The following is a 16245-nucleotide window of genomic DNA, read 5'->3' on the forward strand; positions in this document are numbered from 1 at the left end:
CATCTGTTGATTGAATGTACATGTATGTGCGCGTCTTGTGTCCATCCTGTGTAGATGTCTGATGTGACTCTCAGAATATTCCTTGTGTCTATGTGTGGGAATGTGGCTCACACACCTGTACAAGAGAGAATCTGTGTGCCAAGTGTGTTTTTGCACATGTGACTTCTCACATGTCTGAATGTGAGTCTGCATGTGTGTTTTGGAAGTGTGTCTAAGTATGTATTTGTGTGCCCCCCCCACCCCCCTGCATACATGCGTCCCCATTCGTGTCCGACTCTTTGTGACTCCAAGGATTGTAGCCTGCCAGGCTCCTCTGTCCATGGAATTTTCCAGGCAAGAATACTGGAGCAGGTTGCCACTTCCTTCTCCAGGGGATCTTCCCAACCCAGTGATCAAACCCGTGGCTCTTGTGTCTCCTGCATTGGCAAATGGGATTTTTTTTTTTGGTCTGTTTTTTTTTTTTTTAACCAGCTGAGCCACTGGAGAAGCCCAACTTGTATAAGTCTCTCTATTTGGACGTGATGTGTGTTCCGTGTGCCTTCTGTATCCGTGTGTGTTCTGGTGAGCCTCTGAGGATGTGATGTGCATTGTGAATATGGATGTGTATTTTTGGATAGACTGTGTGTGTGGATATGAGCAGTTCCCTTCCTCCCAAGGCTCCCTCAGCTCTCAGGCAGTTTAACCTCATTCTTCCTGCTGTGGCTGTTTCCGATGCTTCGGTCCCCTTCTCCAGATGTTGCAATTAAGTAAATGCAACAATTAAGCGGAGTCCCCCAAACAACCATCCCACCAGGATCTCCTTCCAGGAGCTAATGAGGGATTACGGCACATGCAGACATACGCATGGAACTATTCAGAAACTAACTCCCCCCAGCCTGCACATGCTATGGCATAAGGGCATACAAACAGCATAGGGGTCCCTTTGCCCACCTGCTTCATTTGTTACTTATCCTTCAATTGCAGTATAAAGGTCTCCTCCTCCAGGAAGTCCTCCTGACTCCTGGAGGGTGGGAAGGTGGAGGAAAAGGCTGGACTCTGCCTCTGAGGTGCACACCCTCTGTTTCCTCCATCAGAACCCTCCATCAGAATCCTCCATCTGGCCCTGTACTTTGTCATCAAAACCCTTATTATTTTTCCCTGTGCTTCTATCATATTCTGACCGCTCTGTCTAGTTCCAATCTTTCTAGCCCAAGCCTCTCCTATGCCAGCCCCGACCACCCCAGGCTGTCTTTCTCGCTTTTAGAATGTTAGCTCAGTGAAGCAGGACCTGACACTGTCTTGGTAACACTTTTACTGCAGTGTCATCTAGTGCACAACCATGCCCAGAAATCCAAAGTAAATGTTGAACCAGCACCTTTGCCTCTGTCTTTCTCTGTTGCCAGGTCTCTCTTTATGTCTCTAAACATGTTAGCTTCTTTGGCACTATGTTCCCCAACATATGGCACTGCTATGTCCCACTGTGTTTTGGCACAGTGTGATGGCCAGGACCACACACATTGCAGATGTTCCTGGTTTAGCCCAGTGGTTCTCTGAGTGTGGTCCCTGAGCCAGAAGCATTACCATTAGCCTAGAAGGTAGAAACGCAAATCAGAAACTCTGCAACTGGGACCTGAAGATCTCTGGTTAACACATCCTCTAGGTGATTCTGATAAGGCTGAAGTATGAGGACCTTGGATCTAGATCATGCAAGGCAGCCCCCTCTGATCTCAGATGGCTCTCAATACCATCCCCTCTTACCAAGGAACGAACAGTCATCGCCAAAGAAGGCAAGACTGTGGATAAATGCCCCAGGCTCTCTGAACTCTGCATCAGGGAAGGAAGGGAAGGAACAACACTTCTGATGTGTCTAAAAGATTCCTTAATGTTCCCCAGCAGAATCAAGCCCCAGTTGCCCAAAAGGGTAACCTACTCCTCATCCGCACCTTCTATTAACTTGGTCCCTCCTCTGCCTCACTCTTTCCCTCCCCACTTGCACATTTCCTGGGGCCACACCCAAAATCAGCCAGTTGCACTGAATTCTAATCCCAGTCTGTTTGGGATTGTCTCCAGGTATTTTCAGGCTTCCCTTATGGCTCAGTTGGTACAGAATCCGCCTGCAATGGAAGGGACCTTGGTTTGATCCCTGGGTCAGGAAGATCAGTTTCACTTTCCAGGTATTTTCCTCTGTCTCCCCCACCTCTGCCACTGCTGTAGCATCTCTGAAACTTCTCATCCTTTTCCTGAGTGTCTGAGAAACCAGTATCTGTTGTACTGGGCCAGGAGCACTGATGAACTTTGCTAATGATCGGGAAAGGCGGGCCCTAGAGCTGAGTTAATTTTAGCTGCAATTTTTCAATACACACAAGTGGAAGGAGCCAAAAGTCTGTTCTGAAACCTTCAGCAGAGCTAGTGATGCCAGGGTGGATGTGCATTCATGCCCCCGCCCCCAACAGGGTTACTTTACTCCTCCACTCAGATGGGGGATTCTGGGGTAGGGGAAAGGTTTGTGATCAGGTTCCCCCAGGGTAGGGTGATGACCATGAGCCAAGGGTGTGTCCTCCTTGGACCAGGGCTCCCAAAAGATTAGGTCCCCCAGGTTGCTATAACCAAGTTCCGAGGCCAGGCTTGTAGACCACGGCCCACATCCCTCTTCCCGCAACACCATCTGCCAGGAAACACGTGGGATCCCCCCACCCTCATCCTCTCCTCCACTATCCTCCGCGAGCATCAGCACAGGCAGACACCACTCCTGGTGAGTCATGTGTTAGTACGATTCTAGTAGGATATTCTGTGGGGCAGTGGACCTGAGTTGAGGAGGGGGAGGCAGTGGATATACTTTTCTGGGTCAACCCGGCCAGCCCCCTGCCTCTGTTCCAATTCCTATCTTCTCCTTCCTCCATGGGATATCTGGCCAGTGTGACTTGACATCTAGCTCTATTTCCAGAGACAAGTTTTCCCCTTGCAGCCAATGCAAAGAGCCTCGGGACAGAGCAGAGTCTCCACACTGGCCTGAAAGATCAGGCTTGATACAGGCAGGGCCCAAGCAAGGAAATTCCACCTAAAGGACATCCCAGAGAGGTGATGCTGAGACAGGAAGGCAGAAGGGGACAGGCTTGGGGGGCAGAGGTCTCTGGGATAGAGAATCACATTCAAGGCTGCGAGTGAGAGCTGGACACACACAGATACACACACACACACACACACACACACACACACACATCCTCACAGCTGAGTTGCCCAGCTCAGTCTGCCACTGTCTCTCCTTCAGTCTCTGCCTCTTTGACTATCTCTATGTCTCTTTGTCTATCTCTAACTTGTACTGTCTCTCGTCTCTTTTTTCTCTTTCTGGGTCTCTGTATCTCCATCTCTCCTTGAATATGTGTGTCTTTTCCCATCTCTCTGTCTCTGCCTTTCTGATTCTGCTCCTCTCTGTCCCTCAGTCTAAGCCTGCCTATCTTTCTGTCTCTGTCTTTCTCTATCTCTGTATGTCTCTCGGTTTCAGTCTCTGTGTCCCTCTCTGTCTTCCTGACTCTTTATCCAAGGATTCTCTCTCCCAAGGAAAGCCAGGACGACTCCATGAAAGGTGGGGCTAGGGGCGCGCCTTTGAGAGAGGGGACCTGCCTACACCTTTAAGCGCGGGCGCGCGCGGGGACTGCGCCTTTAAGCGCGGGCGCGCGCACGGCCCTGGGTTCCCGGCGAGGAGGCCGCGGGAGCGCCCGGACCCGGCCCGCCTGCCCGGCCCCCCCCCCGCCCCCGCCCCGGCCCCGGCGGGGGAGGGGTCTCTGAGCGCGGCCCCTCCCCCCTGCGTCCCGGCCTTTGCTGCGGTGCCCCCACCCCGTGTGTCCCTGTCTGTCCGTCTGTCCGCGCCCAGGCCTCGCCCCACCCCGGCCCCCGGGGCTGCCTGGCCGCTCCCCCCCCCACCGCAGCCGCCCCCCCTCCCTCTGGACCAGCCCCCGCTGCATCCCGCGAAGCGAGTGGAGACGCCGCCGCCCCACAACCAGGACCCGCGCCCCGAAATTGGGGAGCCTGCACCCCGAGATTGGATCCAGAAATCTGGAAACCTGAGCCCTGGAGCCTGATTTGGGGCTGGGACCCCAAGACCTGGAGCCTGAACAGCAGTATTTGGGGCTGAAATCGCAACATCAGTCCCTGGGACCCCAAGATTTGGAGCTGGAACCCCAAGAATTGGAATATGTACCCCAATATTTGGAGCCTGAACCTCGAGATTTGGCATCTGAATCCCCAAATTTGGAGCTGAGCTCTGAGTTCTATGCCTGGGACATTCAAATCTGGGACTGGATTCTCATTTCTACACCCTGGAGCCTACTATTTGAGACTCGAACCCTGAAATTTAGGCCTCAGAGTCCAAGATCTGAACCTTGGCATTGCAAAGGGCCTACCTGAGTTTGGGCCTGAAATCCTTGCTGCTAAGCTGAATGCTGAAATTTGGGGTGAATCTTGACTCAGCACCCCAATATCTAAACCCAGAACTCTAGCATCAAATCCCAAGATTGGGCTTGGGACTCAGATCTTAGACTATCCATCTGTCTGTTTAGCATCTCAAGACTGGAGCTGGGAGACGGTGACTCCGGGCAACCCAAATTGGGGCCTGGGTCCCTAAAATTGAGCCCTTAAGAGGCCCAATATTTGGAGATCTAAGACCCTAAGTATCAAGGTCTGGAGATTCTTTGGCCATAAATCTGAGCAGAGACACAACAGACAGAGGCTTTGGGAGCAGGGAAGGCATGACCAGGCACCCCCTCCAGAGCCCTGACCCCTGACCCCTCGGAGCTTGAGGATTCTTGCTCCCTGGGGCGGCTTCCAGCTCAGGTAAGGCTACTGGGAGACCCTGTGGTGGGGAGGGACTTGGGAGGAACTTCATCGCTGGGGGTGGAGGTAAGGAGGACCATGTCCCCCTGGGCACCCTTGGAATTTCCCCAGGGAACAGATGTCCCTTCACAAGAGTCTACCTCGAACACTGTGGACATTTGGCCAGCCCTGCCCCTCTCTGACCTCCTCATCCCCAGCTGATGGCATCTCCAGGTCTGTGACTGCCCCCCTCCCCACACCCCGCTCAGGCTCTCCAGCTTCTTCTACCATCTGTCTTATTTGATCATCTCCAGCTGCCTCTTGTGTCCACCACTCCGCTCTCCAGTCTCCTTTCTCCATCTCTTCCTCTCACTGATTATCTCTATTCACCTCTTCTCTCTCTGATCATCTTTGACACTTAAGTCCTCTGGCTCTTCTCCCTGGCTACCTCCTGGCCCCCACTCCTCTCTGACCATCTCTGTCTGCCACTGCTGTCTTTGATCATTGCCTTTAACACCCCTGTCCACAGCATCTCTCTCCAGCCACCTCTGTCTACTGTTTCACTCAATGACCACCCTTGACATCTCTGTCTGTAGTACCTCTCTCTAATCATCTTTCAGCAGCTCTCTTACCTGTGTTTACCCCTGACTCTAAGCCTTGACCCATGACTGTCTCTGACCGTCTTTCACCATCTCTCTCTATCTTCTGTCTCTCCTCTCTGACTTCCTCTATCCACCTTTTCCTCTGTCTAACCATCTTTTACTGTCTCTCTTGTCCTCTACCCACTCCTGACTCCAACTGCCAGTCTCCAACCATCCTGGCCGTCACTGACCACCTCTCTTCTCTCAATCTCTCTTGCTCATTGATGCTCTCTGATCATTTCTAACATCTCTGACTGCCTTTCCTGTCTCTGGTGCCCTCTCCCCACACCCATCAATCTCACCAGCTGTCCCGTCTCCAGCTGTCTCTGACATGTCTGTCCCCTCCTCCTCTCTGACCGCCTCTCTGCCTTTTGACCCTTTCAGACCATCTTTGACTATCTCTCCTGGATCTGGCCATCCCTGTAACTTCCCCTCTTTTTGGCCACTCCTCATCTTCATGACCATCTCTAACAACCTCTCTTGTCTGGTCCTGTCTGGCTACTCCTAATCATTCCCACTGCCTTGACCACCTCTTCTCTCTTTGGCCACGTCTCGCCACCCTGATCACTGCTCCTGTTCTCTGCCTGTCTCATTTCTAATCACCTCTCTTCCCTCTGACTTTCTTTGTTCATTTCTTTTCCCTCTCTTCCCTCGTGACACACCTCTCTGAGTCTTTAACCATCTTCTCTGGCTTCTGGTCTGTCTGACCACTCCTCTGTGACCATCGTTGATCAAGTTCTCTGCTCTCAGCCCACTATGACCCTCTCTTCTGGTCCCAGACCACCCCGACCCCCTCCAGCACCCCACTTCTGGCCTCAGCCTGCCCTAACGCCCCCTCCTCTTCCCAGCAGGCCGCCCCTGCCCGCGATGGCCGTCCTCCCGCTGCTCCTCTGCCTGCTGCCGCTGGCCCCTGCCTCATCTCCACCCCAGCCAGCCTCACCCAGCCCGTGTCCCCGGCGCTGCCGCTGCCAGACACAGTCCCTGCCCCTAAGCGTGCTGTGCCCGGGGGCAGGCCTCCTTTTCGTGCCACCCTCGCTGGACCGTCGGGCGGCCGAGCTGCGCCTGGCGGACAACTTCATCGCGACTGTGCGGCGCCGGGACCTGGCCAACATGACAGGCCTGCTGCACCTGAGCTTGTCCCGCAACACCATCCGCCACGTGGCCGCCGGCGCCTTCTCAGACCTGCGTGCCCTGCGCGCGCTGCACCTGGATGGCAACCGGCTGACCTCGCTGGGCGAGGGGCAGCTGCGCGGCCTGGTCAACCTGCGCCACCTCATCCTGAGCAACAACCAGCTGGCGGCCCTGGCGGCCGGGGCCCTGGACGACTGCGCCGAGACACTGGAGGACCTCGACCTCTCCTACAACAACCTGGAGCAGCTGCCCTGGGAGGCGCTGGGCCGCCTGGGCAACGTCAATACGCTGGGCCTCGACCACAACCTGCTGGCTTCCGTGCCCGCCGGCGCCTTTTCCCGCCTGCACAAGCTGGCACGGCTGGACATGACCTCCAACCGCCTGACCACCATCCCGCCGGACCCGCTCTTCTCCCGCCTGCCGCTGCTGGCCCGGCCCCGCGGCTCACCTGCTTCCGCCTTGGTGCTGGCCTTCGGCGGCAACCCCCTGCACTGCAACTGTGAGCTGGTGTGGCTGCGGCGGCTGGCGCGGGAGGATGACCTGGAGGCCTGCGCCTCCCCGCCAGCCCTGGGTGGCCGCTACTTCTGGGCAGTGGGCGAGGAGGAGTTTGTGTGCGAGCCCCCCGTGGTGACCCACCGCTCACCGCCCCTGGCTGTGCCTGCTGGTCGGCCAGCCGCCCTGCGCTGCCGGGCGGTGGGGGACCCCGAGCCCCGCGTGCGGTGGGTGTCACCCCAGGGCCGGCTGCTGGGCAACTCCAGCCGAGCGCGCGCCTTCCCCAACGGGACACTGGAGCTGCTGGTCACCGAGCCGGGAGATGGCGGCATCTTCACGTGCATCGCAGCCAACGCAGCTGGCGAGGCCACAGCTGCTGTTGAGCTGACCGTGGGTCCCCCACCGCCCCCTCAGCTAGCCAACAGCACCAGCTGTGACCCCCCGCGGGACGGGGAGCCTGATGCCCTCACCCCGCCCTCTGCTGCTTCTGCCTCTGCCTCTGCCAAGGCGGCTGAGGCTGGGCCCCCTACTGACCGTGGTGTCCAGGTGACGGAGCATGGTGCCACAGCGGCTCTCATCCAGTGGCCAGATCAGCGGCCTATCCCGGGCATCCGCATGTACCAGATCCAGTACAACAGCTCAGCCGACGACATCCTCGTGTACAGGTGCAGGGTCCAGGCGGCGGGCAGTTCAGGTGGGGGAGCGAGGTGGAGGGAGGGCTGGAGGAACACCTACTGATACCCCAGGCTGCAGCACTGGAAGTGAAGCTGCAGGGTTACAAAGGAAATCAGGCAGAGAAGGCAAAAGGAATGTGACAGCAGTGGTAAAAAAGAAGATAGCAAAAGTAAACAGTAACACACAGAAAAAGGAAATCCAGCAGCAAGAATAAAACATAATCAGGACTTCCCTGGTTGCCCAGTGGTTAGGATGCTGTGCTTCCACTGCATGGAGCATGGGTTCGATCCCTGGTTGGGGAACTAAGATAGATCCTGCATGCTGCAAGGCGTGGCCAGAAAAAAAAAAAAAAATAGAAGTTTAACTGGGCAGCCGGGGAGGCAAGATTGAAGGGATACGAGCAGATTTAAGTTGTAAAGAGAACTAAGTATTTCCAGATGACAGCTAGATTCAAGTCAGGCTGCAGGAAGAAAAAGAGATCAAGCAGGAGGGCCCAGGGATCGTGGAGAAAATGGAGTGAGGCAGCCCAGCTGCAAAGGAACTCAGTGCATGCTCAATCACTTCAGTCTCTGACTCTTTGCAACCCTATGGACTGTAGCCCGCCAGGCTCCTCTGCCCATGGGATTTTCCAGGAAAGAATACTGGAATAGATTTCCATGCCCTCCTGCAAGGGATCTTCTCGACCCAGGGATCGAACCCACATCTCCTTGCAGGTGGATTCTTTACCCACTGCACCACCTGGAAAGCCTGCAAAGGAACTCAGACCAGAGGTTAAAAGGAAAATGGGGGAGGAGGTTATAGAGAGATTAGGCTTTGAGTTTGTACAATGTGCCCTGCTCCATGTGTTTGGAGTTCTAACATGGTGACATCTCAGCTTTTAGGTTTTTTTTTTCCGAATCATATTCAAGCTAGCTCAAGCTCCGCCACTGCTAGGTGAACAGGACTGCTCAGTCTGCCATTGCTAGGGACTCCCTACTCCCTTCTCCCTTCTCTTGCTGCAAACAAAACCTGGGCTTACACACTGCAAGAGTGGGTTACCATGACAGTCATCCAGGCAAGGTTGGAACATCCACTGTGGCCACATGTGGTCACTGATGGTGGCTGTAACCCAGGTGCAACTGACACGTCTCACCCAAGTCCAGCTTTGCATGGATGGCTGGGGATGGCTCCCTCTCCTCACTATCAGGCTGGCCCAGGGGTACTGCCCCTGACACCCGGCTGCGGAGGAATGGGCCTCCCAAGGTCTGGGGTCCATGCCTTGTAAACCCAGTATCTGGGTTCCCTTTGCCTCCCCACAAGCCAAAACCTCCAAAGGTAATCACTTGATTTCTTTCTCAGTCAGTCCTGGAAATCCAACAAGCTTTTCTCCATTCCATTTCAAAGACAGCCATCCTCAGTCGATTCCACAGAGGGCCCACACCTGAAAATCACACAAGTCCCATCCACCTTGCTGGGCGAGGTGAGGAGGATGGGACAAATGCTCTCCCAGATCGTCACCCTCCTAGAGACAGAGTTCCCTCATTAAAGCCACTGAAGAGTAAAACAGGGATTATAAAACAAGTTAAATCTCCAACAGTGCACCCTGCTACAAAAGGAAATATAGTGAAATTGGGTACTAAAGATAAAAGGAAATGGAAAAGATAAGGATAAATTGAAACCAGGCCAGAGAGATAAAAGAGAATCAGGAGACAGAACTGGAACGAAATAAGGCAACAGGGAGGAAAAGAACTCAGCAGCGATGACTGAGGCGCATCAGTTTAATGAAAACAGAGTCAGATGACAGGGCTCTCTGGCAAGCAGGCTACGGCTACAGCAGTAATAGTACGGCAGTGAGGCCCAGGGGACCTTCATTGGCAGGTTAGAAGGAAATCGGGCATCAACACAATGGGGGATTCAGGCGGTTAGATTAGAGAGAATTCTAGCTTTCCACTAGAGGAAAGTCAGGCAGTTGGGAAAGTGCAACCAAGCCCCACATGGAGGAAAGTCAGAGGGACAGAGAGAAATGAGGTGAGGGCCTAGAGGGAGATGTGGAGGTGGGATTAGAGGGAAATTGGATGGGGCAGGGGGATGGTAGAAGGAAATGGGCATCAGGTTAGAGGAATACCAGGCAGCCTCTTCCCTGGCAGTCCAGTGGTTAAGACTTCACCTTCCCAAGCAAGGGGTGCAAGTTAGATTCCTGGTCTGTGATCTGAGATCCCACATGCCTCCGGGCCAAAAAAAACAAAACAAAGAAACAGTATTGTAACGAATTCAGTAAAGACTTTTAAAATGATCCACATAAAAATTAAAAAAAAAAAAAGAACAAAACTGGGAACAGAGTTGAAGAGATGTCTGGCTGGAGGGAACTCGGTGCTGGGCTGGCCGGAAATAGGGTGAGAGATCTTGGGGAATTCAGGCAATGAGCTGGGTGGGGGGGACCAGAGTGAAGTCAGGCAGGGGAGTGGAACAAAACTGGGCAGTAAGCCTAGAGGGAACTTGGGCTGCAGGCTTGGAAAAAATGCTGGAAGGGTGGCAGTGCAGGAGGGGAACCAGGATATAAAATGAAACCACACTCGGGAGGCAGTGGGGCTCACGGCAAACTGGGCAGCAGAGTGGAGGGGAAGCAGGCACTGGTGAGAATGTAGGCACTGAGGCCAGAGGGAGATCAAAGGGACATTTGAGCAGCAGGAAAATGAGAAGGTCCACTGGGGTAAAACTGGCTTAACAGAATGGAGGGATGTCAGGTGGCTGAAGGGTATCAAACCAGAGGGAATTCAGGCAGTGGTTACAGGGACCTCGGGGCCTAGGATGAAATGAGGCAGTGGCCTCGGGTAGCGAGTGGAGGGGATCTTCCAGACTGGAGGGTTGGGGCAGGGTGCACGGTGGGTGCTAGGCAGCCATTGACCTGACCCCCACCTGCCTGTCCCTCCAGAATGATCCCGGCCGAGAGCAGCTCCTTCCTGTTGACGGACCTGGCGTCAGGCCGCACCTACGATCTGTGCGTGCTCGCCGTGTACGAGGACAGCGCCACGGGGCTGACCGCCACACGGCCGGTGGGCTGCAACCGTTTCTCCACCGAGCCGGCGCTGCGGCCCTGCGGGGCCCCACATGCGCCCTTCCTGGGCGGCACCATGATCATCGCGCTGGGGGGTGTCATCGTGGCCTCTGTCCTGGTCTTCATCTTCGTGCTGCTCATGCGCTACAAGGTGCACGGCGGCCAACCCCCCGGCAAGACCAAGGCTTCCGCGCCTGTCAGCAGCGTGTGCTCCCAAACCAACGGCGCCCTGGGCCCCATGCCGGCCCCGCCGGCCCCTGAGCCCACTGCACCCAGGGCCCACACCGTGGTCCAGCTGGACTGTGAGCCGTGGGGGCCCAGCCACGAACCCATGGGACCCTAGCTTCGCGCCCACCTCTACGGCCCAGAAGGGCCCCCCCGCCGGGGTGGCAGGACCCAGACACCCCGTGGGACCTGGCCTCGGACTCACCAAATTGCTCACGGTTTTTAAAACTCTGACGGGGAGGGTGTCGGGGGCACCGGGCACAACAAGAAAGTCCTATTTTTCTAAGCTTGGGCCTGGGCCCTTGCCCTTGTCTCTCTGTTGGGGTGGGGGTTCATTCAGGGGTCTGGAATGGGACGCCTCCACTGGGGAGAGAACCGCCCTCTCCCGGCCCCTTTCTGTCTGAGGTCCCTGGATGAGCCTGAAGACAGGTCATCCCTTCACTCTGCAGACATTCCCTGAATGTCCTCTCTGGGTCTGCCCTGTGCTGGGTGACGCCATGGTGACCCAGGCAGCCCCCAGCCCTGTCCCTCAGACAGTGATAGCTCATAGCGATGAGAGACGTGGTGAGGAGGGAAGCCTAGGAGATAGCAGGAACCCCAAAAAAGTGTCTGACTCAGCCTAGGGTGTGGTCAGGGAGGGCCTCATGAAGGAGACGTGAGCTGAGAATGACATCTGAAGGAGATAATCGGGCAAAGAGCAGAAGGAAAGGTATTCTGGGCAGAGGGCCAACACAAGCAAGGGCTTAGAACGTGCAGGGCACTGGGGGCACTGCAGTAGAAGTGAGGCAGGAGGCGTGGGCAGGGTTCAGGACCCCCAGGCTGAGGAGCTCAGACTCTGGCCTGATAGTATTGGGGGGTCATGGAGGAGTCTATGCAAGGGAGGGAGAGGGTCAGGTTTGGGTTTTAGGAAGATCCTTCTAGCTGTCAGGACGGTGGATCAGAAATGAAGACTGAGGCTGGGAGCCTGGGGAAAACCAGGGCAGGAACCTGGGTGGGTGAGGACAAAGCTGGACTGGGGCAACCTGGGGGAAAGCAGCAGAGCATGGGTGAGAACAACAGGAAGCTGAGTAGATCGGTTATGGAGCTGAAGGGCTGTGGGGGACAGAAGTGTCCAGGAGAAGGCCCAGGGCTCTGACCGGGGGAGGGACAGTGGATTGCCCTGATACAGGACCAGGGAGGAGGGGCAGGTTTGAGGAAGATACTGAGGCCAGTGTGGGACTTGGTGGACATGGAAGGCAGCCACGCTCACCACTATCCCACCGATGCCACTGGGACTTGTTAAATATGGGGGTGGGGGGCCCAGGATGTGGGCATGCCATCAAGGGGTGGCAGCCAGGAGGCTGCCAGACCCCTAGTCTGAGACCAGAGCTAGGGACAGAAATGGGGGCTCTGTCAGCGGGGATGGGTCATCAGACTCTGAGGTCATCAGACTCTCCATATTTAAGGGACAGGAAAATAAATACCTGGACTGAAAAACAAAGCCTGAACAGCAGTAGGTGGAGGGACAGACTGAAGCAAACCAGCCAAATCAGAGCCAAGGACTCTTGTGTTTAATTATCTCAAGGCTGTGGTGACCTCGGCGAGAGCCGTGTTCGGGGACTCGCTGGGCAGCTGCCAAAGCCAGCTGATTTGACAGTAGGAGGTAAGAAACTACAGACAGGGAGTGTAGACCCTGTGATCCCATGGGCCTTGAGCCCAGTTCAGGTTGACCGGGGCCTTTCTGCCCCTATGTCTCTCCAGGGTTTGTCCTCATTCAGTCTAGATCTGCCCTAGGCCTCCCTTTGGATACCAGGCCTGGAGGTTTGCAGGACCAAACCCTGGGTCTTGGAAGTGTCTCTGGAGACCCAGGAATGAATCAGCAGTAGGAGGACCAGCTCTCCCCGACCTCAGATCACCGCTGGTACCATCTCCTGAGGCAAGATATGGAGGGAACTCGGGTCCTGTCTTTCTTCCCTGCTGTGTGAGGGATTTGATGAAGAGAGCCCAAGACTGGATTGGCCATGCTCATGACCTGGTGCACATGACTTGTCCTCATGGAATAACATCCTAGATCTTGGCATACCTTTCTTGGTTGGGTGTAGGCCTTGGAAATGATCCTCCATTGACCAAGGGAACAGCCTGAGTCCCAAGGACCTGACCTGATCCCCCAAGTCCTCCAGCACCATCACGAGGTCCTTCCTCTTGTTGTTTGTTACCCTCAGTGGCTGAGGTCAGGTGAAGCCATCAGGGAGAGTGAGGTGTTTGGGGAAAGGGACCTAGAGAGTGGGAGGATGGGACGGATACCTAGTGCCTGCTACAGAATACCACTCGCTGCCATAAGGGGGAGCCAGAGTGTGCCCTCCTGCAACCTTCCTTTTAAAATTGAACAATTAATGCGTGCCCCCTGAATGCAAAGTACTAGGGCTTCCCTGGTGGCTCAGCGGTAAAGAATCCCCCTGCCAATGCAGGAGACACAGGTTCGATACTTAGGTCCAGAAGATCCTCTAGAGGAGGAAATGGCAACCCACTCCAATAGTCTTGCCTGGAGAACCCATGGACAGAGGAGCCTGGTAGGGCTACAGTCCATGGGGTCACAAAGAGTCAGGCATGACTTAGCAACTAAACAACAGCAACAAAAAGGGATTCGATACTGAACAAATATAGGCCCGTCCTGCCCTCCTATATCTCACCATTTGGTGAGGGAAACAAGCATCAAATAAGCAAGTGGAGAGCGTGTCTGGTGACAAGGTGGGTCACACAGGAGAGACCCTTGGAACTATGAGAGCCTATAACCAGGGGACTTGACCCAGGAAGAGAGTTTAGGGAGGCTTCCTGGAGGAAGTAACACCTGCTGAGATGCTCAAGCTAACTACCCAGTGGGTGGAAAGGGTATTCCATACAGATGAAACAGCGCTGCGGGAGGCTGCAGGGCTGGCGTGGGTTGGAGAGGAGGAAAAAGAAAGTGATCCTGTGTTTAGGCTGAAGAGCCAAAAGGGGGCAGATGACGAAGGACCCTGTGGGCAACTGGGAGGATCCTGGATTTTATTCTCAGTGGCATGAGAAGTCATTGGAGGGTTTTGAGCCGTGAGAAGAGTCCTCCCTGATGTCTAGGAAGCTCCAGTGGGGATTCTGTTTGCATGTTCACGACAAAGGTGACTCGGAGACTAAGGAGGAGGCTACCGCAATGGTGCAGGCAGAAAAAGTGGCCGGACGAGGTTGGGAGCTGAAATGAGTGGATTGAGAGATCTGAAATACCTCACCCAAGGCCTCCATCCCCTACACAGAAGGGGACAGTGGGGACCACTGTCCAGCTGCCCCGTTCTCAGGCAAGATTGCAGTGACTGGGGAAGGAGAGTTGTGGGGCCTCGGTCTCTGATACCTGGGATCCATCCCTTAGATGAGGAAGATGACTTCTCTACAGGAATTAAGGACCTCTTCGAGGTTCAAGTGCTAAGACTGAGGCTGTGGCTTGTGGGGCAGGGGAGAGGGGGACGTGGACCCAGGAAATTCAGTCCCAGAGACAGATGCACACCCACAGAGGCAGAAGTAGAGAGGTGGGAGGAGGCACACGGGGGCAGGCTGGTTCCTCTAGCGTGGTCACCTCCTGCCTCCCCAACAAGATACGTGGACCATCCCCCAACCCCATGCAGAAACAATCCAACTCTGGACAAATGCTCATATGTGTCTGTAGCTGAAAGTTAAAATTTAGCTTGTCCAACTTGCCTAGCTGAGTCCACCAGTTTCCTGAGCTCAGGAAGTGCTACTCTTTCCACTGTCCATCCCCCATCTGGCTTGGAGGATCCCCTGCACATTTTTGAGACCAGCTTTCCTGGCACCAATCTCCAGGCTTCTGGAGGATTTTCCTGAAGACACTGTAGTTCTGATACCAGGATTCTGTCCCCTGTCTGCCTCCTGCCAGATCCTGGGTGTAGCTAACCCAGGATTCCTGAGTGTCTGGAATAATTGTGATCCCATGAGAGGCTTCAGCTAATGCCAAGACTTCACAACACTATCTGGACACATATGTGGGAGAATCGGATGAAGGGTCCTCCAAAAGGGGATGTTTCTTTCCTAGACTGAACTTGGGCATGGTTCCTCCCTGATCACACCTCACAAAAGCAAGGATAGGTATCAATGCTCAGTGTTGCTCTGACCTGTGCAGAATGATAAGGGCCTCCCTGGTGGCTCAGATGGTAAAGAATCTGCCTGCAGTGCAGGAGACCCAGGTTCAATCCCTGGGTCAGGAAGATTTCCCCTGGATTAGGGAATGGCTACCCACTCCAGTATTCTTGCCTGGAAAATTCTATGGACAGAGGAGCCTGGCAGGCTACAGTCCATGGTGTGACAAAGAGTCAGACATGACTGGGCGACTAACACTTTCATTTTTTCATGCACAGTGATACTGGGAACAGAGTGGTAACCAACAGCCCCAGACCCTTCCCTCATAGAGTTCAAGTCCAGTGGAGCAAATAAATACTCACCAAACAATGGGAGTCAAGGCTGGGATGGGAGAAGCACAGGCAAGAATGATTAGGACCTGTTTAAGCCAAAGGGACTCTGGGAGCCCAGAAGGGGCTCCTAACTGAGCCTGGGATGGGAAGTGGGAGATTCCAAGATTCCCCAAAGGCAGAGCCAGCTTCATGGCAGTGTGATCTGCATGGATGCCCAGTGCCCCTTGTTTAAAAGAACCCCATGCTGGCTGATGCCCCACTGTCACAATCGTGAAATTCTTAATGACTTTTGAACAAAGGATTCCACATTTTCGTTTTGCACTGGGACCCCACCCCCACCCCCACACACTTGAAGGCTATACAGAGAAAGCTGGGAGAAGAGAGGTCTCCCAAGAAGGAAGAACACTGTATGCAAAAGAGAAGCAGGAAAGAAAGAGGATGGGCACTTGGAAAGCTGGCCAAAGTTCCCTGTAGCTGGAGCACAAAGTGGGAGAAGGGGGAGGGTGATAGGGAAACTTAAGAAGTGGGTGGATGCCTGCTGCCAGGCTGAGGGAGTCTGACTGCACACCAGAGGCACTGGAGCCATGGGAGGGGCAGGGCTGGTATGGACTTTAGAAAGATCCATGGTAAGGAGGGTGGCTGGGGGGACAGAGCAAAGAACAAGGTCAAGATCGGGAGCTCATTTGCCTTAGGAGGGCTTGGGACTGTCTGACCGCTGTGGGCAGGCTTATGAAGAGCCTTGAATGCATGGGTGACTGACACTCCAGTGTACTGGGAGACTGATCAGGGAGATTCCACAGCTGAACCCAGAGAAGCTGAACCCATTTTC

The 16245-nt window shown here is 54.8% G+C and overlaps 1 protein-coding gene across 4 annotated transcripts; it reads left to right on the top strand.

Moving 5' to 3' along the window:
- The first annotated feature begins 3686 nt into the window (after positions 1–3686).
- On the top strand, positions 3687–11272 carry LRFN3 (leucine rich repeat and fibronectin type III domain containing 3). 4 transcript variants are annotated; one of them, XM_061388087.1, is made up of 4 exons: positions 3687–4809; positions 4921–5022; positions 6278–7717; positions 10639–11272. In XM_061388087.1, exons 2-4 carry the CDS (start codon positions 4928–4930, stop codon positions 11102–11104), a joined length of 2001 nt encoding a protein of 666 aa, XP_061244071.1. In that variant the 5' UTR covers positions 3687–4809; positions 4921–4927; the 3' UTR covers positions 11105–11272. The 4 variants fall into 4 exon arrangements, with proteins under 4 accessions (XP_061244071.1, XP_061244073.1, XP_061244075.1 ...); XM_061388089.1 differs by having other exon boundaries at positions 6281–7717; XM_061388091.1 differs by lacking the exon at positions 4921–5022 and having other exon boundaries at positions 3688–4809; positions 6281–7717.
- Positions 11273–16245: the final 4973 nt, after the last annotated feature.

This window comes from Bos javanicus, chromosome 18 (assembly GCF_032452875.1).
Source record: "Bos javanicus breed banteng chromosome 18, ARS-OSU_banteng_1.0, whole genome shotgun sequence".
NCBI lineage: Eukaryota > Metazoa > Chordata > Mammalia > Artiodactyla > Bovidae > Bos > Bos javanicus.